Source organism: Wasmannia auropunctata, unplaced genomic scaffold (assembly GCF_000956235.1).
Source record: "Wasmannia auropunctata unplaced genomic scaffold, wasmannia.A_1.0 LD336061.1, whole genome shotgun sequence".
Classification (NCBI taxonomy): Eukaryota; Metazoa; Arthropoda; class Insecta; order Hymenoptera; family Formicidae; genus Wasmannia; species Wasmannia auropunctata.
The window spans coordinates 630,148-642,807 of NW_012026829.1; the positions used below are offsets into that span (position 1 = coordinate 630,148).

Genomic DNA, 12,660 nt, shown 5'->3' on the forward strand with positions numbered 1-12,660 from the left:
TTACGGATCATCGCCTTTCTATGTCGTTATGCGATATCTTTCCCTTCTCTCGTCGAGATACCGCCAATCATGTCACGTTTCTAGGGATTTGATTGATATACTTGTACTTGATTTATTCGCAGATGTTTAGTGTATTTTAGATTGTGTGTAGATTGTGAATTTAATTTGCGCTTGCATCGATCTTAGAATTTTTGCGATTCTCTTTTTCATATCTTTTGTTAGTCTTTTTTTAAAAAGTATAGAACAAAAACTTGTAAATTGAAACCGCACTGTGGATTTACAAAAATTCTATCTTCATCTTTATAGGTTTGATATTCATTTGATATTCACAGTCTATATTTTTGTTTCGCAGATTTGAGGAATGTATTTTCGGAGAATGACATTTTATATATACCTACTGAAAAGTACGGAACACAAAGAGACCGAATTAACTTAACTTTTTCTCGCAAATAAATTTTCTCGTCGCTTTATAACATGTTTGTCGCTCTAATTCACACGTTGCGAAACTTATCCTTTATTTATCTGTAAAAATGAAAAAAATTTTAGATCGTTTTAAAAAGTTTCTCTTCAGCAACGGCAAAAATAACCAACACTCGCGAACATCTGACATACTCTAATTATCACGTGCTCCAAATCTTCATTCGTATTCCTCGAATTGATAATATTCTTCCATTCTATCGCTTGCAGGAGCTTCATATTTTTATCGTGACAGATTGCGGTGCATCGTCGGGTGAATTAATTCTCCGGAATGTATATAGCTTTGAACGCGAGACGGTCCCCTCGACGAATAGCGTCGTTCTCTCAGCTCCTATATAGTTTACAGGCAAGGCGGGGAGGAGAGAGAGAGAGAGAGAGAGAGAGAGAGAGAGAGAGAGAGAGAGAGAGAGAGAGAGGTCAGCGTCGTTACCGTATCGTCAAAAACAGACGGGGGCATAAGCGGAAAGCTCCGAATCCCCGGGCCGTCAGAAAATTAATTTGATTTCCGATACGCGAATGTAATGATCGAGCGAGCGGGGGGAGAAAAAAGAGAAAGAAAATTCGTCGGTACGGACGAGGGACAAAAAAACCAGGAGGGAGGAGGGGGAAATAGAACGAAAAAAACCTTATCGAAAACGGGCCCGAGGTCGTTGCGCATCTCCGACCTGCCCGCGAACGAGAAGACTTTCCAATTATCTATGTTTTTTCTCCGCCGCGTTTTTTCGCGCTGCAACAAATTAAACGTAACCCACATCCCTGGGGCACGCTTCTCGATTACTCTTTGTTTTCCTCCTGTTTCCACGGTTCGCCGTTTGCTTTCCACCCCTCGACTATATACGCGCGCGCGGGTATACCTGGCAGATTGCATTTCTATCCTCCTGCGCTATACGTTGTCCTTCTCTCGAAAAAATTTTTTTTCATCAACACTAGCAAAATTTTGCCCCGTCACGCATCGACTGTGACGGGTTGTTCGGTCGGCCGTGCCGTTCCTTTATGCCGTAGAAAATATCTTTACTGCACAACGGATTTCAATTAAAATATCATTTGCGCGAATCTCTTTTGCTCGTTATATATATTTTAGATCAGAATTATCTCTTATTAATACACGAATAAGTTAATATTATTTTAGAGATGTCAAATGTAAATTCTTATCCTTAAAAAATGTTCTTATTATAATTCATTAAATTGTAATCGAAAATTGAAAAAAATTTTTATTGAAAGTTATATATAGCTTCCTTGTCTTAATAATTCACGGGAAACTTTTTCAAAAATATGAAATATGCATAAAGCCGACAGAGAAAAATTTCGCGTTATGAATCGCGTTATGCATCACACCCGGCGCGACTTGTAGCGGCTTATTAATTATCCGTTAATTATCCGCGGGCGCAGCGTGTAAATTTTCGCGAGGTGAGAGTCAAGAGAGTGGATGCAAGGGAAAAAGGAAGATGGAAGTATGGAGAGAGGCGAGAGAACGATAGACTGAATCGAAGTGCGGTGAACTAGAAAGAAGAGGAAGAGAGGGGGAGAGAGAGAGAGAGAGAGAGAGGAGGGGAAGAAAAAAGGGATGAAACGAGGGAAAATGTCGAGAGAGCGACAAATGAGGTCGTCCAATCATCCTATCAAAGGCTCGCTACTAAAAGATCCATATCGAGTAATCGGAGGGGGCGAAATTATCGGTACAACTCCTATTATTGGGTTCCCAGGCACGTGAAAATAGAAAATGAGAGGCGGGACAGATGAGATCGATATCCACGGAACTCTCTCTCTCTCTCTCTCTCTCTCTCTCTCTCTTTTTCTTGTCGTTGGGGGAGAGAGTTTTCTAGTTATTTGATTACCGACTTACGTCGATATCTTGCCTTCGGCCGTCCAAGTCGAACTTAACAAAACGCGCTCAAAGCATATCCGGCCGACGCGGGTAAACGCTGACAAATCGCGTGACAGATTGCAAAGCGATCGGCTTTCTTGCTCCACGCACGGTCACGCAAAAGTGAAGCGGTGGAAAGTGAAAAGACGGCGCAAGCGAGGGCAAGTGATAAAGAACGGAGAAACAGAGAGAGCGAACAATAGGAGGAGGAGGGCGTCCTCATTATACGTGCCAGCCCGAGACGGGATAAATTATGATCGCTCTTTACCTAGCGTGGCGGTAATCGCGCACTTTTTCGGCTAGATTGCGAGAGCTTCGAGGAAATGTATATGTATCGAGCCACGGCTGCTCGCGTCGCGCTACGATACGATCGCCAAGCTGAATCAACAACGGCGCGCCGCGCCGTAGGACAAAGCGCGCGCCGGGATCGTTGCGCAAAAGAGGAAGGCTCCGCGCGTGCCTTGCCCCAAGTTCGCCAGGCGTAGTTATCGACTGCATTATTAAGTCGGTATATTTCCGTGGCCGATGCTATCGATCTCCGAGCCCGAGTATCTCCCAGCCTGGTCTGACGTGTGTATTGCACTTTCCCTCCCTCTCTCTGTCTCTCTCTCTCTCTCTCTCTCTCTCTCTCTCTCTCTCTTCCCGTTCTTTCTCTCTCTCTCTTTCTTTCTTTCTACCTCTATCTATCTATCTTTCTCTCGGCAAACCGCCTCCCCCGAAGCCATTCGTTTCCGAACGAGAGCGGCTAAAGGCGGACACGCGCGGCGCTAAGCGACAGCCACTAGCCAATTTACGATCGCGCAAGCGCATCCAACAGACTGCATCCTACGTTCGGATGCAGTTTACCGAGATGCATGTATACGCGCTGAATCGAACGGCTACTACTACCGCGTGCGGGCCCCTTTTGGTCTTACCCTCGCCCGCAGAAATTCGCCCACGAGAATGCCGGGCGGCGTGAGAAGATCGCGCCGGTCGATCCATCGATCGCTCCGAGCGATTTGATACGTCTCGAGAATTCCGCACTCCGATGTTCCGTTTTCAGTTAGGAAGGAACACGACCCCCGGTTCGTAAAAATTGCGTCTCGTTAACGAAAGGATGTAGAATACGGCGTCAATGAGACTTAAGACTTAGGATTTAAGAAAATTTTGACCAATCATATTCGATTATTCATTTCACGTAAGAAGAGTAATCGATTGTGATTGGTCAATTTTCTTAAATCTTAAGTCTTAAATTTTATTGTAGACGCCGCTGAAAACAAATGTCACGATCATGAAATTGAGATATTACAAACGTAATTTTTTATCTTTACGTTTAATCGCAAGATAGCGATTTTATAAGACTCTGCGAATAATGCATTTGTGAACGAATGTTTGATTGTCGAATTATAGCGGATCAATTTATAAACGTTAATATGAAACCTAATCGAGACCACGAAAGTTTAAACAAGATGAATTTTAGAAACGCCAAATGTCTAAAGCGAATCTTGGTGTTGAATAATAATATTTTTGTATATATGATTCTTATAATTCAGATAAACTGCTCGCCAATTTATTATGCGTACGAATCATCGTAGCAGTCGTCAATCTAGTTCGAATATGGATGATCCTATTGTGAAGTTCGAATTCACAATGATTTTCCGGTGTGTCTTTCTCGCATTTGTACCGTGCGCCGTTTAGTAGTTTAACCGCATAATATTTCATATCCCTGAAAGGTACTTCATGCAAACTGAAAGCTATGTCTTTTTTGTTACAGTATTACGAGATGTCGTACGGCCTCAACGTTGAAATGCACAAACAGGTAAGTTTACCACTCTTGCACCCTTTTTTCCGAGTAATGATTAATCTCTTTTGATCCAGCGAGTTTAAGGTCGTCAAGTGTTACCGTCCGGTAATTGAAGATGACTAAACTAGATAAACTAGTGTTGCATGGAAAATCGATAGCTACAATATTTAGAATAGATTACCTTCTTTTCCCCCTCCTCTCCCCCCTCTTTGAATACATTCCTAGAATGCACATTTCGTGTAATTGTATTCTTCAAACTTTGCGTACAATTAGAGCGGTAAGGTTGGGCAATGTAATCTTTAATTAGCTTAGTGCGAAGTTAATCAAGATCACGTTTAACTCGGATGCTAAGTACCCGAGTGGCCCTTCGTTAATTGAGCCCGAGAGGGGTAAAGGAGGGGAGGAGGGGGTCAGTGAATCGTCGGAATCGGCCGCGGCCGCAAATGAGGGGTGCGGGCGAAGCGCGCGAGCGCGTGCGTTTAGGCCGGGAAATCGTGTAATTTCGGCTAATCAGGGGAAACACAGCGGCATGGGGAAGTCCCCTCTGTCAGCAATTTTCTTAAAAGCGGCCACCACGGCTGGCCCCTCGTCGCCGCGCGGTCATGCTCAAAAGTGGGGCTTCCGAACTCCAAACAACCCTCCCCGCCGCCTCGCGCCGTCCCGGTACAACGAGCTGATATTCATTAGCATTAGCGGCCGATCATTTCTCACCCTCGTACCTCGAGGCGGCGGTTAATGGGCCGAGGCGCAAGGAGGGAAGAGAACCCGCGTTCTCTCGGGGTAGTTATAGGGCGTAACACGGCGCCAGAATCACCGCGGAATTGTTTCCGGCGAATAATGCATGGAGGAATCAGGGCGCGTCTCTTTAAATAAAAAAAAAGCAAGGGTAAAACAAACGGCGCTATTTTAATCGGGCTCTCACAACTTGAGCTGTAAGAGAGTTTGTTCTTCTAAAACTAGAATGAGGTGATCGAACTTGATTTATTAACAACGGAAATTGGAAATGTCTACGTGTCATCTTAAATTCAATTAGCTAAGGGTTTTGCTTGATTAAATGGCTTATCTTGGAAAGATAATGTATTGAATAATTAAATTAAAACTGAATCTCTTCTTTCACGTAGACTACTGTAAACTCGCTAAATTGTACTGAGAGATCTAAAAATACATTCTCTTCGTTATTTTTTCTCTCGCCAACGAGTGCGATAAGATTTCCGAGAAAGACCCGCCTCGCGTTCGTAATTTGTACCTAAATTTGTCGGATAATGATATACGCCGGATGTTAATAAAAATCGGAAAAAGTAAGATCCCACTCCCGGGGATCGCTGGGAAATCAAGTCAGGACACCGCGACTGCACAAATTGCAGCGGAGATAATGTAGCACGGTGAACTCGCTTCTCTGACGCTAATTGGAAGAGAAATGAAAAGTTATCGGTTCTTGGCAGCTCTCTAATTAACCGTGATAATATCGCGCCGATGTGCCATGCACTCGTGAAACGCGCGATTAAATCTCTTTTGCCAGCTTATTCACATTAATCGCCATCTTCCATCTATCAGACGACGATTTTGCGAGGCACAAAATTAAACACATGTATAAGTATTGATATCTTAAAAGAAAGAAAGAAAATTAACTCGATAGATTTTCGTAAAGTTTGTCATAAAAATAATCGCGATAATCGTTCAGGAGTACGCTTTATTATTCATCGATGTTTCACTCTTCTTCGTCTGCCATCAACAACTTAATGGACGTCCCAAAAATGTATTTATTATTCCCGTCCGGGAAGGGGGAGGGGGAGTACCGCGCGTCAGTCTCAAAACCCTCCCTCGCTTGGCAAAAAAATAAATAAATCAAGCTCCCTTTAGTCAATCCCCGCCACTTAGCAGGCTTTCGCGTCGCGGTTTTCTCGCTCCTTTTCAATTTGAGCCCCCGAATGAAAACAATCTTCCCCTACGAGGTTAGAACCTTCTGTATCTCTGCCTCGTCTCTCTTTTTCTCCGCCGTTTCGCCTCACCCCTTTCGTTTTTACCCTCTTCGCCCTCCCTCCCGCGCAACACTCTCCGCCACCGTTTTCTCTCGCGTTTCCCTTTCTCCCCCTTTGATTTCGCATCTCGCCGCCGTGCGTTCTTCTCTATTCTGCGAGCCACCCCGCGCCTCCTCCCCGCCAGAATGCTAGCCATCCCTCGCATCTGCGACCCTCGTATCTCCTGCCGCAGCTCGAAGTCGACATTTGCCTCTCACCCACCCTACCGCAGCCACCACTTTACCACTCTCTACTCGACTAACTCGAATTTGTTGGCGATGTCCCAGTTCTTGTAGGTACGATTACTTCTCTCGCTCCATCCGTTCCTCATCCCCGATAGCAGTCTTGAGTTTTCTCCCTTCGGTCATCCTCGCTCGCGAACATTGGCTCGCTCGGTTCGATTTAATTGCGCGATATAGATCGCGCGACCGATCGCTGGCCGGGAATATTCGTCTGTTGACTCGTCACGCGGTGAAGAAATGAAGTTTTCCGACACGTGGACGCGTCCATCGACGTCACTCCACATAAATGCCGCTCATATGAGAATATTGGAAAGATTTTTCGCATACACTCAGAAGTTGGAAAAACTCGATCAAAATTATGTCTCTTTTAATCTTCGGATTGACGCGATATCGGTTCAATAATATCGGCGATAAAGTGTCTTATCAGCTGTCCCAGTTGGATTCGCGAGTCCGTCGAATTTCATCGCGCGAGCTTCTCCCTCGGGGAAACGAGATTCGCGACGATAGAGAAAAATGGACGACTCACAAAAAGCGCCCGCGACTACGCAAAAGAAAAGCGCGGAGGGGAAAGGGTGGGATAAACTGGGCGAATCAGAGCGGCGGCGGTGGCGGCGAGGACGAGACGGGCGAGCTAAAAACTCATCGCGACGCGACTGGTCGCGCGTTACGTTCTCGCCCTATTCATCGCGTCGAGTCGTACGTACGTACGTACATACATTCGGCTGCCGGCATATCTGCCCGATAACGCTTATCGCTTAATTGAAAGGGACGTCCTTCGAGGGCGGCGGCGACGGCGGCGGCAGCGACCGCCTGCCTCGTTGTCCCGCTCGATTAAGCCGCGATCCACGGTAATATGTCGCGGATACGTTATGCGCGCACGCGATCACGAAGTGGGTCATTACCGCGAGTCTTGGGAAAGCCGAGCAAATTAGAATTGACCACGGAAACATCGAGAAAATGAGGTAAAAAAATTAGTCGCTTTCGTCTCGATGTTTTAATGTCACACCATTAGTTCATGTTAAGCGGGCGCGTCTAATTAAAAACTTGTCGCATTGAAAGATTAAGAGAAGAGAAGCAATTTTAATATTTCGATATTTATTTGTAATGAAAATGTTACGTGCTTTTCGATTTTATATCAGCCGTATTAAAATTATGTCCGAACAAAGGATCGGACGGCAATGACTTTTTGCGTTATCCCGGAAGAAGATCAAGCCGCGCTCAGTTCTTACGAATGACATCGTCTCTAACGTGGGAATCCTTCGTGCGAAAATGTCGAATCGGAGACGGCGTTCTCTCTCGGGGGAGAAAAAAAAACAAACAACGCGCGTCTCTTTGGAAGAATATTGCCGCGGCGTTGTTGTTGGCGTTGTTCGTCAATACAAGAGTAACTACCATTTCCCCATCGCGGGGGTTCGCCCCGGCGTCCGATAAAAAATGTGCAGGCTGACCAATTGCGTATAACTCACCCTGCCTTTCCAGTTCTTCCTGCCTTCATGCATATATACGTCTATCTATCCGGGCTCTCTGTCTTTTGCCCTCTCTGGGTCCTCTCTCCCTCTCTCACCTTCGTCCTTTTTCCTTTTTTTTTTTTCGGATTCTCTTGCTCCGTCTCTCTTTCAGCGCGCGCGCGACCCCTCTCACTCCGTCTCCCATGGGCTCTCTTTCGGCGGTCGGGGGTCGCTTTTCCAGGGTTCTCTCGTTCGTACACACGTGTTAGCGTGCGAACGCGCGAGCGTGCGACAGAGAGAAAGAGAGAACGCGCGCGCCACACGCGTGTACACACTCGCACTCGCACTCGCTCGCGCTTGCTCGCACGAACACCTACGCCGCCGCGCGCGCATACACCCTCCTAGGGGTCGTGTATTCGAGTTCTTTTATTTTGCCCTGTGGAGGTAGCAGAGGGTTGAGTCGAGCGAGAGAGCGGAGAGAGCGCGAGGGCTGGGGGCGATGACATCGATTTTTTACCCGTTGCTAATCTCAATGTTACCTCCACCTCTTTCTCCTCCTCCTCCTGATCTACCTCCACATCCACCACCGTCCTCCTCCACCTCCCGGTTCGGTCATCTCCATCCCCTTCCTCCCGTCCCGCCCCGTCAACTCACTTCGTTCTCCCTGCCGCCGCTTCCCACCCCCCTCCCCCTCCCCCTCCTCCCTCCTTCGTCCAGCCCGCACCTCGGCCATCCGTTTTGCGGGAAAACGTGCATGTGCATCGGGCACATTCGAGAAGGAATAACCATTTTTTCGTGCCGGACAACACTCGCTCCGCGTCGCCCGCGTCCTGCAAATTCTCCTCGTCTCCCGACCGCCGCCTCCGACCACCCTCCCGCAATCCCCGACACTATCCCTCGCATCCTCTGTCCATTTTTTCGTCGAACCTTTTTTCGTCGCCCGCCCTTCTTCCTATACACCCACCTAACCGTCCCGGCTCGCTCGCCCGCCCTCCCCCTCGGTCCCCTCCCCCCTTCTGCCACCTACTGTCGAACGGAGCGAAATCGAACTGACGTGGACGCGGCAGTTTTCCATCTTTCTGTTCCCCGTGGGGGCGATGACATTTTTTTCGGTCTCTCAACTTTTAGATCTAACGCGCGGCCGACTCCTCTGACGTGAAAATATCGCCGGGGCGATATCGGCGCGGCATTTTCTGTTCGACTCGCAGACCCGGCTACTAAATAATTACGCGCGCGATTTTACCCTCGGCAATTTACCGTCACGAGCCGTTGAGATTGAACGAAATAATTCAGTCGATTGAAAAATATAACTGCCCACGGTGATTTCCCGATTATTCAATTTGCTATTCGTAGAGGCAGAAATTCTCATTTTGAGATTGTCATCTCGCGATGCGGTCGGAGAAAGAGAGAGAGAGAGAGAGAGAGAGAGGATAAATAGATGACAAAGTACAAATATTTTCCTTGTGCCGCGCGCGGCTATGCTTGAAAGTCACGTGGCGATCGTGAGCTTAATCGCGATCCGATTCGATCGACGTACATTAATGAGTAGCCATTCCCGCGCTTTACGAGGGTCGAGCCGACCGAGCGTTGCGCCCGCACGTTCGTCGAGCACTCGTCGTCATGCGACATGTGATTACCGCGCGATGTTAGCCCCCCGCACGCCGTGTGACACGCGTTGCCCCGTGCGTTTATATACTTACACACAATTCGTACACTCGCGTACCCTCCACCCCGCCGTACAGCCTCGATTTCTCAATTAAGTCCCCGAATTATTCAAAGCATAACTGCGTGACGTTAAACCTATATGCACGCGATATTAACTTTCGAGTGAATTTCCGATGTTACCCGCGCAATTTTACAAATGGATCGGTCATTTTGAAGAACGACACATGCCGTTTCGTAATTTTTTTTTTTTTTTTTAAATGGAGATAGCTGATGGAATGTTTTATGAAAGCGCCGCATTTACCGCGTGTGTCAAAAGAAATTACGTCTCTGTCATGTAGGAATTACTTCTCTTTGAAAGCGGCAGAATTAAAGCGCATTTTATTTCTTTCCGGAAGTCGCGAGTACTTTTTTATTCGCGTTTTATCGTCGAGATACCGACTAGAAATGGAGATAACTATACTCAATAGTCGTAATCATCAACAATTACCGATAATTTGGTACTTGACTGTTAATTATCGATTATTTTCGATAATTACAATATTGCAAAATTTGTCATTATTTGCATTTAAAAAATATATAATACATGTATATATTTATAAGTATATATGTATTTAGATAGACAAAGAAAGTAGATAATAAATATCGGATTGGTGCGAGAGTAGATTCGTATTTATCGAGAACTTTTAGCATATACATAAAATGCGCACAGATAAGAATTTGTTGCTACCGATGTGGCATCTAACAACCTAATTAATAATATTTTTTATGACAAAAGCCATTGATTTTTCTGTAAAAAATAAGTATACCAACATTTTTTAACTTAATTTTTTATCTCTTGTCAGATATTATTTGCCCAACTGTGCTAAAAGTCCTTTTAGATCCTGTAGAAGATGCTGGTGTACAGAAACAAGTGCAGAAACCAATCATAATAAAGAATCATTAAGCGCACTGATCTACTTTCTCTGCTGAACGCAGTCAATGAGAGTTCTGTTTTTTCGTTACATCGTCACGTTTAAAAAAATAGAGCTCTCATTGAAAATCGCTCATTGATTATTGCACCCAAGATGGGAACAGATGCAACATAGAACTTTAATCGATTTACAATAAAAAAACACAAACATATCAAAAACTTTCGATAATCGTAGAAGAAACATCGATAGTTTCTGATGAAATTATCGAGAATGATATATAATAATAATGTTATCGATATTTCTCCACTTCTAATAACTCGGTAGGATATAAATCGCCCGAATATTTAGTTGCCACTTGAGAGAGAGCACGTTTGATTCGATTTTCCGTCGTATGTTCGCAGACGGAAATCGCTAAGAGGTTGAACGCGATAATCGGGCAAGTGCTTCCGTTCCTGGCGCAAGAGGTGAGTCTTTGACTTTCTGTTTGGCACGCGTGCCGTGCGATCTCACAATCGAGTGTGACGACGACGCGATAATGATAGCATGGCATTGCAGCATCAGCAGCAGGTGGCCAACGCCGTGGAGAGGGCTAAGCAAGTCACCATGTCCGAACTGAACGCCATTATCGGGGTAAGAGAGTAGCCGCTCACCATTAATTTCCTAAGTCATCGGCTCTAATGAGATATGTAGATCGTAAAAAGTGTATCCGTCAGAAAGAATTCTCTAGAACGAAATAGTTCGCGTGCTATATATCGATGAACTTAATCTTATGATTGAATAATTGTTACTTGAGTGCGACTTGACGTGCGTCTTTTTCTAATTCTTGCAGCAGCAACAGCAGCAAGGTCTCCAGCAGCTACTGGTGAGTAATTTACATCACGTTTGATGCATAAAATATAGTTTAAATTTATACAATATATAAATATTTCTGTTATTTGCTGGGTAACGATTTGAAATCATTTTATGTGACTAGTCTTAAAAATAATACGTTGAGACTTGCTGAGGAATTTTTTCACAAAAATACTATAAAAAATTGTTAAGAAAAATATTTTAACACGTTGACCGAGTGCATTAAGCGAAATTAGTTTTACGAGAATCTAACTAGAGATTGTATAGCGCGATAGTAAAGAAGTGCAATTTTTAAACTCGTTATGTCATTTGATTTATCGATACTACGCAATTCTCTATATATTGTTCGAAATATTGGATGACATTACAGCATCAATCACGCGATTCGCATTTGGTGTTAATCAACGTGCTAATAAAAATAAATTTAGAATGAAATCGTATCTCGCGTCTGACGCGAGAGAAAAGAGAAATCATACAGGCGAAAAAGAAACGAGAGGTTGGCACCGTATTACAAACGCTTTTTTTTCTATCTTGACATTGCAGCAACAGATCCACGCGCAGCAACTGCCCCACGGCGCGGTGGTCGGCGGTCTTCCGCCGGGCGGTCTGCTGGGCTTCGCAGGTGCGGCCGCGGCGGCCGCAGCCGCGGGTGTGCCGCCGCACTTGGCGCCGCCGCCGCATCCCGCGGCCGCGGCTGCGGTCCAGGCACAGGCGCAGGCGCTGCTGAAGCCCGCCGATCTACAGCAGCATCGCGCGGCCGCGGAGACGCCCGAGGATCGTAAGCCGATCGCCCTGCCGGACGAGAGGCTCGGCCACCGCTCGGTCTCGCCGCCTGAGAAATTTCGCAGCCGCACGCCCGACCTCGAGAGCGACTCCAAGAGGCGGAAGGAGGAGAAGCTAGGACACGTGAGTACCAAATTGCCAGCATTGACACAATCCGGTCGCCGTCGCGCCGCTCTCGCGCGCGGACGTCGCGCAACGCCCCGAATGTGCTCGAATCGATCGGCGAGTTCGATCGGACTCGAAAATGCTTTACGTCCCACTTTTGCGATCTGAGATTTGCCAGAGATTTGTCTAATTCAAAATTATTCTACAGTATGCGGTGTATTGTATAAATTAAAAGTCGAATTTTTATTCAATAACGAAATGTAAAGTTATAAATTCGTCGAAAGCGCGCGGAAGCGTTTTGTAATTTTAACAAAAAATCGACTTTTCCGTTCGAAACCTCTCCCCTTCAGGGCGAGAGGAAAGGAAAGAATCAACGCATCGGTAACGCAGGTGCGTGCTGTTGCATTGAATATTGCTCGTTGGTCAGTGCACACTTAACTATAACAGAGAGAAAGAGAGAGAGAGAGAGAGAGAGAGAGAGAGAGAGAGAGAGAGAGAGAGAGAGAGAGAGAGAG

At 45.9% G+C, this 12,660-nt stretch overlaps 1 protein-coding gene across 1 annotated transcript in view; it reads left to right on the plus strand.

Moving 5' to 3' along the window:
* LOC105450482 (protein groucho-like) overlaps positions 1-12,660 on the plus strand; it is a 66,777-nt gene that overhangs the window by 28,271 nt on the left and 25,846 nt on the right. Inside the window, 6 exon segments of the mRNA XM_011690334.1 lie at positions 4,095-4,139; positions 10,810-10,872; positions 10,951-10,956; positions 10,958-11,038; positions 11,238-11,270; positions 11,801-12,163. Coding sequence (XP_011688636.1) covers positions 4,095-4,139; positions 10,810-10,872; positions 10,951-10,956; positions 10,958-11,038; positions 11,238-11,270; positions 11,801-12,163 — 591 coding nt within the window.